Raw genomic sequence first — 20,188 nt, 5'->3', positions numbered from 1 at the left:
AAAGCACATGGGTCTTCCTTGTGCAACTCCTTTAATTGTAATATTCTACAAACCTGGTAGCAATAGAGCCTGGCTTTAGTGTCATCTTGAGAAATGGGTTGGCACCTTGCGAACTGGACTGTAACTTCACCCCCTACGGGTTCTGCAGGAAAATAGTGCAAAGCGCTTATGTTTCATACCATTTTGCAGAGCTAGTTGGTTAATTGTGGGTGATAAATGTCGTGCCCACAGCTGGAGCTCCAGATCGGCATGCTCTTTTGTCTTCAAGGAACATGTAGGTGGCTACAGCAGCAGATGCTCTGCCCACAAATGCTCATGGGGTCCACCTTATCAAGATTGTGACTTTAGCCCCTACATGTGGTTCATCTGCATGATCCAGGACAAATAATCTCTTACTTTACGGAAATAATGTTGACAATTCCTTCACCCACAACATAAGAGGGCTCTCTTTAAAATGGGACTCATCCCGATCCCCTTTTTTGTAGTTTAAGACAGCTAAGTATTTGTTTTCATCTGAGACAGATTTGTAGGGATACGAGTTTCTTTGCAATACTAAATAGACATTTTTTTTGTATTATTAGTCAAGTGAGCCTCATGTAAATGCACTTCGGGAGAAGGAAAGAGACAGGTCTGAGGCCAACGTAATAATAGCATATTAGCAAGAAAGGTCTGCAGGGGAGGTGTGCCACTATGGAATTTTAGTGTTGGAATAAACAGTTGTATAGATAATATCATATATACTAGTCCACATTTTAGAAATAAACTTTTCCCAGACCTCGACATTGAAGCTTTTGTTCGAACCTTGAGCAGGCTAACCAACAATTCTGACTACTAGACAGAGGACAAGGGCTAAGGAACAATGGGCCATTGTGAATTGTGACTTGCTCGGTTCATGTTCGGAAACCTTCCTTGGTAAAATGCACACTGGGATGATAGACCTTATTTTCAACCTCTGATCGGGGTTTTCGGGGTTTCGATTTGTTTTTAAGTATCAGCTCAGTCACATGTTCAATTTAAAACATCACTTTTACCTGTTTTTCCCCTTTTTTCTGTTTTTAATGGTGTGTTTTACTATTTAACGTTCTATAAAGCATATTTCCTTTTTAATATAAAATTTTGTACATATCCCAAATACACTTGCACAAAGAGAGCTCCGCTTTCTGAGAGATTCCAGTGGTGGTGTCAGTATAGACTGTCCAGGTGCTCTCTAGCGCAGACTGTGACATTGCTCCAGTTACTTGTAATTAGCTGCTTTCATCTCCACTGTTCACTCTCAGAGATGTCGGAGTTCCCTCAGTGTAAGTCTCCGTTGAACGGAAAGCATTTTAATGCTGTAAACTAGACTGTACACTTTACAAAAAGTAGGGAACACGAAATAGTAAAACCTACAAATAAAAAAAACAGTAAAAAGAGAAGAATACTAAAAGTAATAATACACTTGAAATTATATAACTACTCTAGACTGGCCCTTTAAAGGCTCAGCACCCATATTTCAAATCTGTCATGGAATGCATGGCAACTGCTAATCTCTTTGTTTTAACTGAACCTATACAAGAAAGTCGCACTGTTGATTGGAAGTAAAAAAATAAATAAGTGTGTGTGTCTGTGCGTGTGGGAGTGAAGGGGCATTTCTCTGATGTCACTGTCATATTTCCTCTATTCTGCTATTTGCCTCCCTTACCCCCTCTTTCAGACGAAGGTGCCTTAAGGTTGATTTGTGTCACGCCCCTGCCCTTCCCACCCCTGCCCCCGCCTCCCCTCACCGCACCGCCTTGTGCCGGCCGCCGCAGCATCCGCAATGCTCACCGCACCAGTGGCACGCCCTCAAGGGCAGGTAGCAGCACATACAGGGCACCACTAGGGAGAGTGCAATGAGGGCCATCCACCGGACGCAGAAGTGTGGGTGTCCAAGGTCACAGGAGCAAGGGTCTGAGAATTCCCCCTCCGAGTCCGACATGCAGTGATAGAGCATGCTCTCGGCGCACCACATACAGGTGAACTGGTAGACACAGTCACTGATGGGATCCGGGGCGTCCTGGCACTGACCCCGTCCATTCTCCTCGTTACTAAATACGTCCCTGCAGTACACACAGCGGGAAGGCACTGCGTCCTCCTCTACCTGTTGCTGTTCCTTGAGGCTTTTCAGCTTGGGTGAAGGTGCCCCGTGGATCTTGCAGGAAGGGGAGCCACCCTTGGGGTCCCGGAGAGGGCCCTCTGGACCTGTTGCTGCTGCCGGGAAGCGGTACTCATTTTCCTTGGCCTTTCCTCCTTTTTCAAAGTGGACACACATGTCTATCTTGTCAGGGTCTGGCTCCCTCTTCTGCACAACAGCCCGTCGATAGTCCTCATAACCCTTAGACACCCAGAGGTCCTTGCATGGATTGATACTCTCCAGCTCCTCCTCGTCGTGGAAGGTCAAGTGCTGCAGAGGCTGCTGGCCCTACAGGGATCAGAACAAGAGAGTTATGCCTTGCATGTATTACTTCCCACTACCCCAACATCTTCCTGGCAGAGGCTAGACTAGTTTCAAACATGTGCTCATCCCTAATAATGGCTAGCCTCTTCTATGTTCCCTATGGCAGGTCCTTCTTTAGCATGTGTTCAATAAATCGGAGTCCTAGAGTAGGCTGACCATATCTGTACGTGAATGAGTGAGTAAAGAGCTAATCGCCTTGAGGCGAGTCCATGTGATAGGTACTCTGTTTCCAGTCTTGGACTTCATTTATCATGCTAATGCTGGCTGGGAGCTGTAGTCTTATTGCACTTGAATTGAACCAATTGAACTAAAGCATATAATGCTCCTTCTTAAAAGGAAATGACAGGGCAGAAAATATGGTATCCCTGGCATCATGGATCTATATGGATACCCTACAACAGAGTGCACTAGTTTAAGACAAGCACTTTTTTATTTTTTCTATTGTTTAAAACACTTTATTTATAAGTTTCACAATACAATCAATTCAAACAATGAATACATTTGATAATGCAACGTTGGGTTCATAATTCACCCCAGAACTAATTAATGAACTCACTAATTACTACATCTAATCGGTCCTAAAGAATGAATTATGTAAAATAATAATTATAACATAACACATCTTCATCAAATCATGTTCGCCATAAATTCATCTGGATACACGAAATGGTAACACAACACTAAAATACAAAAAAAGGAAAGAGAAGGCAAAAAAACTTAACAGTGGGGGGATACATCACCCACATCAGCATTTTACACCTGTAGAATGAATCAGCAGTCCTTCACCCTACCCAGAATTTCTCTCACCAACTTAACCCACACGTAATGTAATCAAACTCTCACCCACCATATAAACTATTAAAGGGTGTCCAGAGATCCAAATAATCATCTTCTTGATTTAGTTTCCAAAACAAAATCTTCTAAAAAAAAAGTCAGACAGTACCTGCACATCGCTCACCCAGTTCTCCACCTGTTTTCTTTTTCTTTTTTTCCACAATTTCAGAATCTGTTTTGCCGCCACTACTAGCACTTTGTCAATCCATTGACTATACTGTTTAACAATTCTGCCCCTTCCTTCACCATATAATAAAAGGGTTTGCAAAGGCATCCTAGGACAGTTCACTGACAGTATTGTGTGCAGTTTGTCCAAAACATTCCCCCAAAATTCCTTTGACCTAGAACAACCCCACAATGTATGTATTAGAGTGGAGTGAATTTGGGTTGAAGAATCAGTATCATCCCTGGTTAATTGAAGTAATAGCTCCTTGTATGATTGTATACAGATTTTACAAAGAATTGGAGCAGTCTTTTCACTTTATATTTGTTGGTGATTTATTAATACACTCAGCTGACATGTGTTTTGACCGAAAATAGGCCTTTTTCAAGGCGTGTGTGGTGATCACAAAGCATGTATTATGTTTGATGAGCTCTGTCAATAGGCTCTTGTTGTATAAACCTGTGGGCCACTGCATCAAATTGGGCAGTCACAGCAATGTATTAGGGTGCCCCTCTCTTTTCCACATCCCCAAAAAACGTGACTGTCAATCAACCCCAAACCATGCATACGCACTGGAGTCCAGTACAAGCGTCTGAAAACTTTCTTATGTGTGAGCCTCAAGTTCAGATCCAAGTGTCCACGAGCCCCAGACGATAGGGGGAACCAGCAATGAGACTGTTTATTTATTTATATAAATATAAATAAATAAACAGTCTCATTGCTGGTCATCGCTGGCAGAGGCATTGGCAGAACCTCACCAGCCCTAGAGCCAGAATGAGATTCCGATGGAGGCTGTTCATATAGCCTCTTGAAATGTCTCGGGAGGATAGCTCAGCGACAACGTTTTCACCTTGGAAGCAAAATGACATGGAGCAACACAGGTTCGATCCCCAGGTCTGCGCTTAGAAACCTCTGGGTATTAAGCGCGTTATAAATAACCTATCATATCATATCATCTATCATATAATGTCATATCATACAAGAGGCTTTGTGGAACTATTTTCAAATGGAAATTTGGGATTGTGATGATTTGTTTACAAGAGACTTGGCTCCCTTTGAAACCAATATGCGAAGGATATGAGGTGTATTTAAATCCAGCGCTAAAATGCATGCAAGGGGGAGGTCTTATTTGGGGCTTCTCACGCTGAGTAAATTAGATAGAGGGTTTGTTGTGGAAAGAGTGTTTCAACAAAATCCCCTTTGTCCAGATGATGAGGTTGGGGCGTAAGAGTCTGTCTGGTAGGGAGAAGATAACAATTTTCCTGATTAATTTGTACTGGAGTGTGCATATGTGCCTGCAATGTGATTTTATTGATTCTTTTAGGGTGTTATTGGGTGAAGCCCTTATTGCAGTGGAAACCCCCCACAATGTTTTATGTGGAGATCTCAATATGCACTTATTGAATACTGAGGGAATTGTGTTAAGCGATTCGTTGATGGGTAAAAAGGCTCTGACCTGGGTTAATGAGACAAGAGCTTGAGATTTGGAAATGTTAAATGGCCAAACAAGAGGGGACATCCCTGGTGCCCTCATCTGGCAGAGGGGGGTGCAGCAGGCTTGTCTAGATTACTGCTTGTGTCAGCAAAGATCCCAGTTGCAGTTGAAAAATTTGAAATCAGAGAGATATTGATATTGATATTTTATTTCTATCGCGCTCATAACCAAGTGTTTCAGAGCGCGACAAGGCAGGGGAAGGGGAACAGGGGAGAACAAAAACAATGATCTTACTAGGCCCAGTGACATTGAGAACGTGGAAGTGCAGGGTAGAGGGGAAGGGGGAGAAGTGCATGGAAGAGGGAACAAAAGGAGAGTGCAGAGCGAGAAGGAAAAAACAAAAATAATAATAAAATAATAAATAAAAAGGCAACAAACAATGGGAGTGCAGTCAGCAAGTGGCAAGTGCTGGGTTTATGGCAGCAGGCCATGAAGGTCTGAAAGTGCAGGAAGAAAAGGGGAGGGCTGTATGGGTACAGATACAGATCCCAGTCCAGTGGGTGGCGTGGAGGCATGCCTATGAGTGATCATAACCTGCTAGCAATAAGACGGATAGTAAGGCAGCAGGTGAGGAATATGGTTGCACCGACCACGGTAGAATTATCATGGGGGAAAAATAGGATAAGAATAAAACCAGCCGAAATTCCACAGGTTTCTTCTCAATTTGAGCAATTTATAGCAGGAAACCCAGGCAATACAGAGTATGCCTGGATTTTCAATGCATATGGGGAAGTGGGTGAGCAGAGTGGTAAATTTAACTCCAAACCTGTGCACTCATATAATCATGATATTATGCAAGCTAGGAAATTTCTGCGAGTGGATATAATTAAACTTAAAAGATGAAAGATGCAGAGACGAGTTAACCAACAAAAAAATAAGAAAAAGGAAGCAGACCTACCACAACTGCCTCTGAGCATCTAAAGCAAAAAGGCTGCAGCAAGATGCAGAGCTTATGTTGACAAGGAGAATTTGGGAGCTCATTATTATTGTTGCTTCTTTCTAATCTGCGCTGATAATTAGGCAAGTGTCGGAGGAAAATTGGGTGAATCACTACACTGTACTATTTGCACAGGTTGGAGAGGTGATTGGGAGGACTATGCTGAATAAGGGGAACAGATGGTTATTTTCATTTGATAAAGATGAAATTGTAGGGAGGATTGCAAGGCTGAGCTCGTCCAGGGCAGCAGGCCCAGATGGTATAGCAAACTATGTGCTCAAAGGAAATCTGGATGCCTGGGCGGATTTTGTGGTCAAGCTATTTGACCCGATTATGATGACAAAACAGATACCTTCAGCTTGGAGGGAGTTAGTTGTGGTGCCAATTTTCAAGAAGGGTGACCGAAGCAAGCCAGAGAACTATCGCCCGATCGCCCTGCTCGATACTTTGGGCAAGCTCTTTGCTAAAATCTTACTAAGAGACCTAAATGCATTGACAGTGGATTCGGGGCGGCTCGACCCCCGCCAGACGGGTTTTGTCAAGGGCGTAGGTACTTTACTTAATCTCTTCCTGCTGAACCACTTGAAGTTGAGGTCCTTGGAATCTGGAGTAAAAACCTTTCTAGCTTTAATGGACCTGGAGCAGGTCTTTAATGGAGGTAGCAGGGAGCGGTTGTGGGATAAACTAGCGGACTGCAATTGTCCCCCAGCCTTGATTGAGGCAATATGAGCATTATATACGGATACATCGATCCAGGTGCGATTAATATCAAATGAAGCACTCTATAGGAACATTTTGACATATCGGGGGTTGAAGCAGGGTTTGCCCCCCTGGCCCTGATATTATTCAATCTTTACACGTCTGATTTAAGGGACTCCCAATTTAATATTCAGACTTTCCCTCCCCAAAATAATTGACCAAACCCTGATTGGACTTCAGCACAGGCTAAACGCCTCCATGCTTTACTTGAAGAAGGATTCAACAAGTATCAACAAATAGTGACCCCACAGGGTGTAAAATACAGGTGATGTAGTATACCTATTACTGATACTCACCTCACTTTTTCTAACCTCAAAAAGCAAACAACTAGTGTACAACACTGTAGCATACAAGAAAAATGCCACAGACTAGTAAACAGGTCTAGCATAAGGTTCCCTTGCAGGATCACTCTCAATTGGGCATATTACTTTCTAGTTCCAAAGAGTGTCCTAATTGACTCTGGCTCTTTGTATTTTACCTCTGCTTAGCATGTGGTCATGTCATAGCTGTTTTCAGAGGGTCATTGCTAGGAATTTAACGCTTAAATATTGACCAAAGACTTGGCTATAATTCTCATTATTTTAATAGAAAACATAAAACAACTTTTGGTGCAAGAGCCTCAGTGACATTTTACACAAAAATATAATTTTTCGATCAAAATGACAGCATTTGAAATAATCATGCACCATGGAGAGCAATAAAAGTTAAGTACAAGTGAAACAAAAAGAACATACAAACATTTTTTGCAAAAAAAAACCAATAAAAAATGTTTTCATTTGGACAAGAACTATAAATAACACAGAAAATAAATTCTATTCCTATGACAGAGGGATATTATAACATTACTTAGTTTTCACCCTATTTTGGTTTGACAATGCTTCGTTTTCACCCTATTTTGGTTCTGGAAATCCACATATATGTTTGCCAAGGAATCCCAGACAAAGGAAAACAGGAGCCAATTTTTGTTCCTTGTGGGGTTTTTTTGGGAGTAGATGACTGGTTTCAACTTGACTTGTGTATTCACATTGGACTACTGTTTCTTACAGTACTGCTCAGGTCTACGTATATGCAAACTGGCATAGCTGATGTAAGTCCAGTGGTCAACTCAAACAGCCAAAGAAGGTCAGGCAGATGTAGTTGAAATACGTTTCGGCGTAATGATCTGGACAGAAAACGCCTTCCTCAGGACCAAAAGTCAGATGTGTAAGAATTATAGCCCCTATAAAAACAAGCAAAAACAGAAAGGGCAAGAAAGTGGAACAAAAAATAATGTTAAAGAGAGTTTTGGGAAGATTAAAAAGTCCAACCAAAAGCGACTGTTAAAGAACTAGAGGCGTGCCAATTTCTATTCAAATAATACATGTAAAGGGAAAAAGCCGAACATGAAAAGAAAAGGCAGGAGAAAAGACAAAAAAGAAGAGGGGGGAAACACCCAAACCCATCACAGGGTGAAGAGCCAAATTATAAGGAATATTGTTCATAACGAGATACAATATGTGTGCATAGTCCAGCACCGTGAAGAAATATTACAATGTGTGAATAATGAATCAAGCAAAAAACAATCGTGTGTCAGAGTAGGCCGAGATAATAAATAAATATGAATATTGAGGCCAAATGATCTAAGTAGAGTCAGATATGGGAACATTTTTGTGACACCCTCAAGTGAGAAATCACCCCTAAGTTGGAATCTTGTGTTCAGTATCGAGGGGGTATCTTTACCTCAAATTGGGCGATCGAACAAAGGTCTGGAGCCACATGCAGTGTTACCGGATTGGGTAGTATCTGTATACTGGAAGGTATTGATGACCAGAGGACCCAGTAACGTGTGTACACACTTCACTTATCTAGAGGGAAACACAAATGTATACCACATAAAATAGGTGTCTCTCTGAAATCCGCATGCAGAATTCCAAATAGTGACAAATGTACTTGGAATACATGGCAGAAGTGAGAAAATAGAGGTCTGTGCCTGAAATCATGGGCTTATCTGGGAACTAAAATCAGCACATGTCAAAGTCAGCGTGCCGCAGTTAGATTGCTGGTTACTCGTCGGAGCTATGTGTCTCTGCAATAGGAGTAACACAAAGGCCAAAAGAGGCGTATTAGAGCGCCATGCTAGCTGTGTGGGACCAGCGGTATTGATATCAAGCTAATCCAGCACTCAGCGATGGAAATAAAAGTAGACATGTACTCACCCGATGCCCTTGAGCAGGTAAGACGAGGGAACTCAGGTCTTCTCTGTAAGGCGGGCATACGGGTCAAATAGAAACAAGAAACGGCAAATGCCGTCTTCGTGGCCGCTAGCGGTCTGCTAGATTCATTTGTGACCGGCAAGTAACTCTCTCAGTAGTGTTCGTCACACATAAAAGGCGCAGCCTCTATAGGGCAGAATATATCCTAGTTGTAATCAAGTGGCTATGGAGCCAGCGAGTGTAAAGACGTACAGCTAGAACGGCTGCTGTAATTACGTAACGTGGAACTTGGAATGCAGTCCGAGTTGCCGGAGGTGCGCCATTGTTATGATGGTGGCCAGAAAAGGGAATGACACTCAGCTTGATTCTGGTAGACAAAAGCTGCCCATAAGCGGCAAGTATAGTCTAATCTCATGCTGATAGTAACTCAGGGGAAAGGGAAAAAAAGAGAAAAAAAACTATCGGATGTCTCAACAGAAAGATGGAAAGGGAATCAATGCCAATATTCAAATCCTATGGGTTAAAGCAAAAATTAGAGAGGACTGGGGTATATTTAAGCATGCGATACCTATGGGGCCAAATTGGCAGTGACTTGTCCAGTTTGTGCAGCTTAAAAAACTCCAGCTATTGAAACATCTGAGTGCAGAAGGTGGAGAAGGGGAGGGGGGGACGGGGGGGACTCCTGGGGCCAGAGGAGGGCAAATGGAAAGCCGAAGTCTGTCTGAACAGCAGTGTCCCCAAATGGAGATGGCTAAAGACAAGAGAGAAGGAGAAGAGAAAGTAAAGCTGTGCTCCAGAATGGTCTGCAGCAAAAACCATGTTTGACTCTGAGGGACCCCAAGGTCAGTGTAGAAATTGACATTGCGGAGTTTCCTCATTTAGACCTCTCCGTTTATCCAAAGTTTGTAAACGATGGATCCATCTGGATTCCTTGTCATTCAATGCTCTCTTTGGATTGGAACTGTTTTTGACAGTGTCCAGAACCCACCAGTGTAAGTCCTCAGAGCTATGGGCAAAAGCCACATAGTGTGACACCATTGGTGCTTGATGATTCTTGCACTTAATCCTGGATCGATGTTCATTGATCCTTATGTGAACTGGTCTTGTGGTTTGGCCCACATATCTCAGTCCACATGGACATTGGATGCAATAAATTGCATTCGTAGTTTTGCAGTTAGACAAGAAACGTATGTCCCATACTCTCTCCTCAATTTTAAAGTTGGACATTTTCTTTGTGTATTTACATGCCCGGCAGTTTCCACACGGGAAGTGTCCCAACAGGGGTCTAAGAATTCTATGACTTATGTTGGGTTTGCCATGGCTAGTAGAATGCACCAATTTATCTCTCAGGTTACTCGATCTTTTAAATGCAAACAGAGGTTTGCCTTTGTCTTGAAGACAGTTTCTGACCATTGGCCAATACTTCAAAAGGGTTTTCTTAATGGCAAATGATTGTGTACTGTAGGTCGTAACGCATGTTATGCGATCCTGATTTTGTATTTTCGGGTTGCATTCCAATAGATTTTCACGGGGCGTAAATCTTGCTCTTTTTAATGCATGGGATACCAATTTCTTGGGGTATCCTCGTTCCTTTAACTCACCGGCCAATTTATTAGCATGTATATAGTAGTCAGCAACCTCAGTACAATTTCTTCGGAGTCTAAGGAATTGACTGAAGGGCAAATTCTCTTTGAGAGATCTGGGGTGGAAACTCTTAAAGTGTAGAAAAGTGTTTCTGTCTGTGGTCTTTTTATGTAAGTTGCAGGCCAAATGTCCAAGTTTCACATTAATGCATAGGTCCAAAAAGTTGATAGTCAATTTGGAATATTGCATCGTGAATTTGATAGTATCATGTTGGCAATTCAAGTAGGCAAAGAATTCCTGTAGGGACTCGATATTTCCTCTCCAGAGAAAAATAACGTCATCAATGTATCTGTACCACTTTCTGATATGTGGATTATAGATGTTATTTTCGGAGAGAACATGTTTCATCTCAAAAGCAGCCATGAATAGAATCGCGAGGCTCGGGGCAAAGGCTGCCCCCATGGCAGTTCCTCGTTTTTGTAGATAGAACTGTCCTGAGTAGACAAAAAAGTTTCTTTGTAGCGCAATGGTCATTAGTTCGACTATGAATGCCGCTGGGACCCTATGTTGGGTTGCCTGGTGGATAAGAAAGAGATGAACTATCTCTATTGCCTCCTCCTGTGGGATATTCGTATAGAGGGCCTGAAGGTAAATGGGAAAAAATCTAAAGTACTGGTCACGTCATCGGCTCACAGGAAGCATAAAGAAATGTTGAATGAGGAAAGACCCGAGATTGTGGAATCTATGACCTACTTAGGGGCAACAGTTAATGAAAAATGTGGATGAGAGCGCACATCTTGCTATGTTGAGAGTGAAAGTGGGACGACTAACATCCCAGGGAGCGGCGCTACATAGGAGGTATAGAACATACTCAGTTATTCCTCTCCTCACCTTCTATAAACAGAAGGTGGCACAAATTATAACCTATGGAGCTGAAATCATGCTGAATTTATCAATGAAAGTATGGGGAAAGCTAGAGGGGCTCTTTTGGAGGAAGATTCTTAGACTTCCAAACTCATTACCGATGGCCGCCATTCGATTTGAGCTGAGGCTTTAAACCGTAGAATCAATAACTGTGTGGAAAACGATATCTTTATATAGGAAATGTATTGCTCTGGATATCCCACCTCCTTTTAAAATCCTTAGTCAACGTAGCGAGGCAAAGTGCCCAGAGAAGGGATTGATGACATGCAATGACGAATGTGAAAATTATTTGAGATTGTGTGACATTCCAACTTACCTCCTCATCGCAAACCCAGCTAAGGTAAAACAAACAAAACAATTGCAGTACCCAAACTGGATCTCTACTGTGGAGGTGAGAAGCAAAAATAGACTGACATTCATATCGGCTGGGAATTTTAAACCAAATCCCTATATAACTACAAAAAATCCTGTCAGCCTAGTGTAGAGATCTGTTTATCCACTGCCACCTAAATATTGTCCCTACAAAGGAAGTGCAACTAGTGAGGAAACAAATCTTGGAGGGTGATTTGCATTGCAGATATTCTGGGGATGCTACGTCTATGGAGTCCTTGTTTCATTTAGTAACTACCTGTAAAACACTGACCGAAATGAGAACATGCTATTTTGAGGGGCACTACGAGCATTTGCTCTTATTAACAGCAATTGAATGGTGGGAAAGATTTTTCATTGGTGATAAAATAAGCCTGATTTTTAGCAGTAATTACATTTGTGAAATACATTTTAAAGGCGGGTGAATAATCTGTGTATACGGATATGAAATTTGATACACTGAATATAGGTTTGTTATTTTATAATGTAGTGAAGAGAATGTGGATGTTTGATCAAATATGTAAAAGGTTTAAATTTGTTAACCATAAACATAATACAAAATAAAAAATAACATTTAACACTCTCATGAACAAACACATTGAATTTAACAAACCAACAAAGCTGCCAATTCTCTACTTCGCTCCAAATCTAAATTGTATAGTGGCTCTAATAAATCTGGTAGAATTGTAGCATCTTAACTGGAAAAAAATAGAAATTGCTCATTGCTTCCAAAACTTGGGCTGATAGCAGAAGATTAACTAAAGAAATGATATTAGTACAGCGTTCCTAGATTTCTATTTCAATATAGTCTGCAGATCCCTCTATCAAACTATCTGACATCTAATCCTTTTTTGAGTGGAATTAGAGAAATCCTATGGACCATATTGACCTTTCTTCTCTCAATAACCCAATTACTTTACTTGAAATTAAGCAGGCCATTTTAGAGCTTAAACCAGTTAAAGCACCAGGTCCTGATCGCTACGTCATTGATTTCTGTAAGGCGTTCATAGACTCAGTCTCTCCTAAACTGTTAGAACAATTTAGCCACTTTATTGACAAGGATCATAGCCCAGGCTCCTTTGGGGAAACACTCCTGGTGCTATTCTCCAAACCCAATAAAGACCCCTCCATGATCAAGAATCGTAGACCAATTTCTCTAACAATTCCGATTTCAAAATGTGTGCAAACATCTTAGCCAAACGGCTTGAGGTCTTTCTTCCTAAGCACATCCACATTTATCAATCCAGTTTTATTAAAGCTCGCTTCGCGTCCTCCAACACTAGACTACTTTTTAATGTTCTCTCCCATTCCCAGAAATCAAATGACTCTTTAGCTCTTTTTGCGTTAGATGCTGAAAAAGCGTTTGACTGATTTTCTTCGTTATTTATGTTCGAATCCTTCAAGTGCTGTGTGTTTCTCCTTATTTGATTGGCCTTGTCCATGTTCTCCACTCTACACCTACCACCCAAATTCTTATTAACAACTCTCTTTGTCATTCTTTTCATATAACGAGAGGTACGCATCAAGACTGCCCTCTTTCGCCATTACTTTTTAATTTAGCCCTTGAACCTCTCGTACAAAGTATCAGGTCTAAGTCATATATAAAGGGTATACTTCCTGGTAATACTGAAGTCGAAACATTGGCTTATGCGGATGACGTCTTACTATAGCTGTCTAATCCCGCTTCTTTTATTTCTAATTTAATCTCTTCTTACGATGACTTCTCTCTTGTATCTGGCTACAAACGAAATCTTGACCAGTCTGAAATTATGCCACTCTCTAATGCATGCACTTTAGCCAATACTCTGCTATTTGGAATGTCCTGGCAGCCCTCTTATATCAAATATCTGGAGTTACATTTCACAAAGGATGTTCATGATACCATTTCTTTTAATACTAACCTTATTTTAGATAAAACTAATGCTATGATCTCTTAATGGTCACCACTATTTTTATCTTGGTGGGTCATCTCAATTCTATCAAGATGATGATCAGTCCTATTTTTTTCTGTCGATGATGCTTGTGTCTATTTCCATTACTTTTTTGAAGAAACGTTACAATGTACTCTCCAAATTCTTATGAAGCCAAAAACACCAAGAATCACCATCAACAAACTTAAACTCCCTAAACAATCTGGGGGTGTAACATTTCCTGATTTTCTTTTATATCATAAAGCCTTTGTTAACATACAAATGACCTTGTTCTTCCATTATGAAAATCAAATCAATTAAATAATGCCCCCAAATGGATCAATATTGAAGCTAATATTATTGCTTCACTTACCTTGTCTCATTTTCTTTTAACCCCTGCCTAGCCAAATATTACTTCTTACCCCTACTTGCAATATTTAAAATCTACTTGGGGTAAACTCCCAGCTACTCTTTTATTGGAACTGATCTTGATGGTATCTTCTTTTGGTTTAATAAATCTTCCTAACAAATCAAATTGTAAGATTTTTAATAGATGGTACACTTCTGGCATTAAGCAGAAAAGGCACCTATCTCATCATTTTACCGAACCTCCTTTGCACAGTTATGTCTTCAGTTTAATGTTCTTGAATCTGATGCATCTTTTCATCGAGCTCTTAACTCGAAAATCTCCATCACTTTTATTAATTTCAATGCTTAATAAGTCCTCTATTGAAGCCCCAAAACTATATTCCTTTTTAAATGAAACTCAAAATAAAAACCTGTTTAATACCACTACTATCAGACAGTGGGAATTAAGTGGGACTTTCAACCCTTCCCAGATATGTGGACCAGTATTTTGGGAACTGTAGTACTCCTCTTCAGTGGCTGCCAACCTAAATTGTGAGCATGACTCATATTTCTTGCATGCCGGATCTTGGTGATTAGTTCCACCACCATCGTAGATATATCTACTTTGCAAATAAAATAACATTCTACACTTTAGAAATGTTTAAACTTGAGCGGCGGCTACCACACCCCTAGTTATACACATTTGTACTCAGCCTAAGGTCCCGCCTGTAGGGCTCCCCCCTTCCGTTACAACTGCCAACCTAAATCAGACATACTTCTTTATTCTACATCGTGCTTTTCTTACACATTCTAGAGTTGCCAAAGTATCCAACGGTTCGTCTACTAAATGTTGGTCATGTCATATCCCGATTGTAATTTTAATTGTTATTTGTACAGCGCTTATACACAAGTGAAGTGCTTCAAAGCACTTTGAGGCGCGAAGGGAGCAAGGGAAAAACAGTAGTCATTCTTAGGCCTTGAAGTTTCCGAATGATCTAAGAAAAGGTAAATGGCGTACTAGGCATTTCACCTAGTGCAAGTGCATGAAGTGTAACAGGCTCAACAAGAATAGGGAGGGGAGACAAAGGGGACAAGACAGAGCTTACAAGGACTAGAACATTCAGGTCATGCAAATGCAAGGGAGGTGGCAGGGGGAAACAAGTGTGCCCAGTCTAGCAGGTCCCTGGGTTAAGTGCAAAGATGTTATCTCTCTCATGGAACATATGATGAAGTGCAGTAGGGTTACCCCTCTCATGGAAGGAAAGCTGAAAGTGCAGTAGTGCTGTGCATAGTGCAGAGGCCTGGAGGCAAGTGCAAAGACTGGCGGGGAGCCTGGGACCTGCGAGGCTCTGGAGGTGAGCCAGGCGACCAGTCAGCAAAAACTGAGTAGAGTTAGGGGAGAGATGGGGGAGAGAGGCTGGAGAGAAAGAGAGGAGAGGTTAACAAGGGAGAGAGAAAGAGGAAGAGAAAAGGATGGTCTTGAGGGGTTTGCCGAACTTAAGGAGTTCCGACTCAAGGCAGAGACAGGCATGGAGAATGTTCCAGAGGGAGGCACCTGCAGAGGATAAAGATCTACAACAAAATCTCTGCTTGGAAAAACAGATTTGAAAAACAAATGCAGATTCCTCCCCTCTAATCTATGATTGTAAATTTGTGTATTCTTTTTGGTCAAACATTTTGATTAGTCTTCAAAAGATTTTTCATTTTCAAGAGCCACTTTCATTTTGCAATTTAATGATTGGTCCCATTGTCAACACTTATATGCGAATAATTGAATTGTTTCCAATTGGAAATACTACAGTAAACTATCGTACAATGCTTGGTGGAATTACATTTGCTCTATTCATCGTACTGAAAAAGTTATGCTTTCTCTTCAAATTGTCTTCGGAAGTTTAATATGAATGGGATATTTACATTCAGTTTGCAAAGGTAGCGGGCGCCCCTCCCTCGATAGAACAAGGCTTGATAACCTGTTCAGTGGTTATTAACCACTTGAGAGTTCGCAGCCACTGCTTTTTCTCACTGTGCCTTTCACAGATGGGAAATATCCATTTGCATATCAGTCTTTGTCCTGCCCAGGGGCAATCCAGCACCGAAATGCAATGGCAATTCCAACCTGAACGAGAGTACCACTAGCAACCCCATACACGTGTTTCACCCTTGTTGGGGATCATCAGTGAGGTGAAGCTGATGCCTCTCTAAGCACAGTGAGAGGGAGACCACGTCTGGTTGCCCCCAGGAGACCTAGGGTAACCAATCCCAGGTTCCTTGAAATTTGGTTTGCAAAGGTAGCGGGCGCCCCTCTCTCGATAGAACAAGACTTGATAACCTGTTCAGTGGTTATTAACCACTTGAGAGTTCGCAACCACTGCTTTTTCTCACTGTGCCTTTCACAGATGGGAAATATCCATTTGCATATCAGTCGTTGTCCTGCCCAGGGGCAGTCCAGCACCGAAATGCAATGGCAATTCCAACCTGGACGAGAGTACCACCAGCAACCCCATACACGTGTTTCACCCTTGTTGGGGATCATCAGTGAGGTGAAGCTGATGCCTCTCTAAGCACAGTGAGAGGGAGACCACGTCTCGTTGCCCCCAGGAGACCTAGTGTTACCAATTCCAGGTTCCTTGAAATTTGGTTTGCAAAGGTAGCGGGCGCCCCTCTCTCGATAGAACAAGGCTTGATAACCTGTTCAGTGGTTATTAACCACTTGAGAGTTCGCAGCCACTGCTTTTTCTCACTGTGCCTTTCACAGATGGGAAATATCCATTTGCATATCAGTCTTTGTCCTGCCCAGGGGCAGTCCAGCACTGAAATGCAATGGCAATTCCAACCTGAACGAGAGTATCACCAGCAACCCCATACACGTGTTTCACCCTTGTTGGGGATCATCAGTGAGGTGAAGCTGATGCCTCTCTAAGCACAGTGAGAGGGAGACCACGTATGGTTGCCCCCAGGAGACCTAGGGTTACCAATCCCAGGTTCCTTGAAATTTGGTTTGCAAAGGTAGCGGGCGCCCCTCTCTCGATAGAACAAGGCTTGATGACCTGTTCAGTGGTTATTAACCACATTCAGTACCTCAACCATTCTGATTAATTGTTTGTTGCATTAGTCCATTATGATTATTTATGAAATCACCTTTCCCTTCCTTGCCTCTTGTTTCCTGTCTTCACTAGCATGTCTGCCCTATCTGTTCATATTGATTGACCTTTACCTTGTTTCACCATTTATCACCACAAAGGTAGTTAATATATTATTTATACCAAGCATTATTACTATTTACAAAATGTTATTATTCATGGTTTGAATCTATTTATATTTCAATATATTTGAATAAAAATAAAAAAATCACTGAAACGTGTGCCACAATGCTTGGAGTGAAAACTGAGAAGAAATATGCATTCCATAACTCATGCAGTGAACTAGCACTGAACGTTTTGGGTACGGCCCATTGATCTTTACTTGCTGCACAGTTACAATCGACAGTGATGTAGAGATTCGCCTCTAACTTTAGACAATAAAGGATACTAAAGTGCACACTAGTAATGCCAACGTTTAGATTAGCCAGACATTACACGAGTTAAATTGACATAAAACTACACGGTAACAACTGACAATTACATATAGCTGGGCCTGTAACTTTGAACAATGATTGATACCAAGCATGAACTCATAATGCTAATGTTCAGACTAATAATACGTTTACAAAGCGCAATTGGCATAAATTACCACGGAGAGATGAGGACAAATGGATACTCATCAGGGTATGCCCCTACGTATCCAGAAATACGAGTTAGCAGTACTTAGTCACCATTATTAGAGGCGCCAAATGGAATTTAAATTGACACTTTGCATAAAACAAAAAAATGAACACTGCTAAATGAAAATAGCGTACTTGTTAATCAGTCAGATCAATTAAGCAATGAACAGCTTCATAATACGAGAGTGGATATAGGGCAATACACATGCCAGTAATCATAAAGTCGTAGGTCAAGATCTAATCTGTGCACGTATTTTTGTAGGTCGTTTTAATCGGTGCAAGTAATTATTGAATGCACTGTCTGAGCAAACACTAACATCTTTGTTTTATTTTTACACCTCCACCCACATTTTCTTGATATACTTTTCTTGAGGATGTGTGTTGCATTGATATGATTATGTCTTACACTTTATCTTTCAGTATTCATGTTTGTTCACAAATGTGTTCGAATGAATAGCCATTTCTGTTGCTTTTATCCATTTTCATTGTGATTCCCAGTTGTGATGCATGTTAAGAATTTTCAAATCATTACTTACCAAATTATTGTACCTTAATAAGGCTCTTCATGGGCGAAATGCATGTCAGCATATTAAGATTTTTTGCAATGAAATAGTGTATATTAATATTATGAGCCTATCAATTCTAGCTTCTATGTTGCAATATGGAGCCAGCTTCAACTAACTGCCAGAGCATTGCATTAGTTATCAAAGATGTGTTATTCCGCTACAAGGTACAGCGCTGTTATATGGCAGATTACACTACAGCCATGGCTTATTAAATCACAGGTACACATTAAAACTAAGGCTATGCCCGGGAACCGGAGGGTTCTGCCTTCCACATAGCTCTAGTTATGTAGGTTGCCACCATCTCTCTAACAGCTTCTTTCTGGTTCAAACTTTTGGCCAGCACCAGCTGCATCCACTACTGATTCAACGCATTTATTATCTCACCCAATCTGTTGAAACCTGAGTGATAAAATAAAGTACGGCAGTGCATGACGCCCATGCCCAGTACCCACTCCCACATTAAAGATGAGCACAACTGCACTCCAATATCAGAAATAGTCTGGTTGGGCACCCCATCAAGATCAAAAACATAAGTAAAAAAAAAGATTCTGTAGTGACAATTGAGCCACATCTCTATTCCACCCACCTTAAGGTGCAACCTGCTTACATCACTACATACATGAAATAGTTCCTCAACATATCAAGGGGGCCCATAATATCAATGGCCACCTTATTCAAGATTCTGTCTGGCACACTTACTGGCAATACTTGGGGTAGACAGCACAGCTTTTCCTTATCAATGTCCCTGCAATCCACACAGTTTTGTTTTCCCTCTTAATCCATTTTGTGCAACCTGAATGTGTGTCTCGCTTGCTTCTTGATCAGGCTATGTACTAATGGTCCTTCATGGGCTAACCTGATCAACTTTCTTCTCTGTTCTACAAGCAGAACAAATTCCCCTGCCAGGAGTATTGCTATTTTACAGTCTTCAACCTCGCTGCACACATCACAGACATCTTTCACTACTTCCTTGATTGATTCACACACTTCTTGCAAGCCGCTCTTGAGTGCACCTGCCTCCTCATTATGTCTACTGTTCTTTATGCACAATTGACCATCACTATTGGGACTTCCTCCGTATTCTCATGCTAATCTCATCCCCAACAGGCAACCTGAACAAAGAATCTGCTACCACATTTCTTTCTCCAGGAACATAATCCTTATGTTGTACTTCATTAAGGTTTAGCATCCACATCTAAATGCATGCTGGTGCCATAGTTAGTCCTTTCTGGGAACACAAAGGCATCCAAGTCATTTTTTATCATGACAGGCAACTCCCTTATGAGAGAGTAAACATTTTTGATGGCCCAGTGCACCACAAGGGTTTCCTTTTCGATAACTGCATACCTCTTCTCTGTCTACATCAGTACTCTGGAAGTCGGGAGCAGGAGTCCCAATGAGAAGGATCTCTGTCTTGCTGGCATTAAGGCAGAGATGGTTGGAGGTGCACCAATCCTGAATCACAGATAGAAAGTCAGGAATGAGCGAGAGAGAAGATGGGGCTGAGGGGAGCCTGAAAGAGAGCCGATTGTCATCTGCATAACACTGACAGTTAGAGGAGAAGGTAGAGGCGAAGGTAGAGATCAGGTGGGCCAAAGGGGCCAAGTAGACATTGACGAGCCAGGGTGAGAGGTTTGAGCCCTGGGGACACCACATGTGGACAGAGAAGTGGTGGAGAGAAAGGACCCAAGTTGGACCTGGGAGGGTCGGTCCAGGAAGAAGGAGATCAACCACTCCAGGGCCTGACCCATGATGCCCAGGTTCTCACAGAGTCAATTGGTCAGAGGAGGATGAGAGGAGTCAACACCTAAGAAGAAGGGGCAGCCAAAGAAGAGAGCCAAGCCAGATTGAGTGACAGGCAGTGCAGTCCC

At 41.7% G+C, this 20,188-nt stretch overlaps 1 protein-coding gene across 4 annotated transcripts in view; it reads right to left on the bottom strand.

Annotated features, from left to right (window-relative positions):
- Positions 1–20,188, bottom strand: part of LOC138566734 (sprouty-related, EVH1 domain-containing protein 2-like) — a 654,794-nt gene that overhangs the window by 56,132 nt on the left and 578,474 nt on the right. For 2 of the 4 annotated variants that reach the window (XM_069644361.1, XM_069644360.1), the window contains one exon: positions 1,735–2,440. In XM_069644361.1, coding sequence (XP_069500462.1) covers positions 1,760–2,440 — 681 coding nt within the window. In that variant the 3' untranslated portion in view covers positions 1,735–1,759. Of the gene's footprint in view, positions 1–1,734; positions 2,441–20,188 lie in introns of those variants that run through there. The other 2 variants (XM_069644362.1, XM_069644363.1) reach the window with 2 other exon arrangements.

Source organism: Ambystoma mexicanum, chromosome 2p (assembly GCF_040938575.1).
Source record: "Ambystoma mexicanum isolate Mex_15411 chromosome 2p, UKY_AmexF1_1, whole genome shotgun sequence".
In the NCBI taxonomy this organism is placed as follows: Eukaryota; Metazoa; Chordata; class Amphibia; order Caudata; family Ambystomatidae; genus Ambystoma; species Ambystoma mexicanum.
Note: the sequence above shows the minus strand (reverse complement) of the source record. Positions and strands in the feature narration are given on the sequence as shown.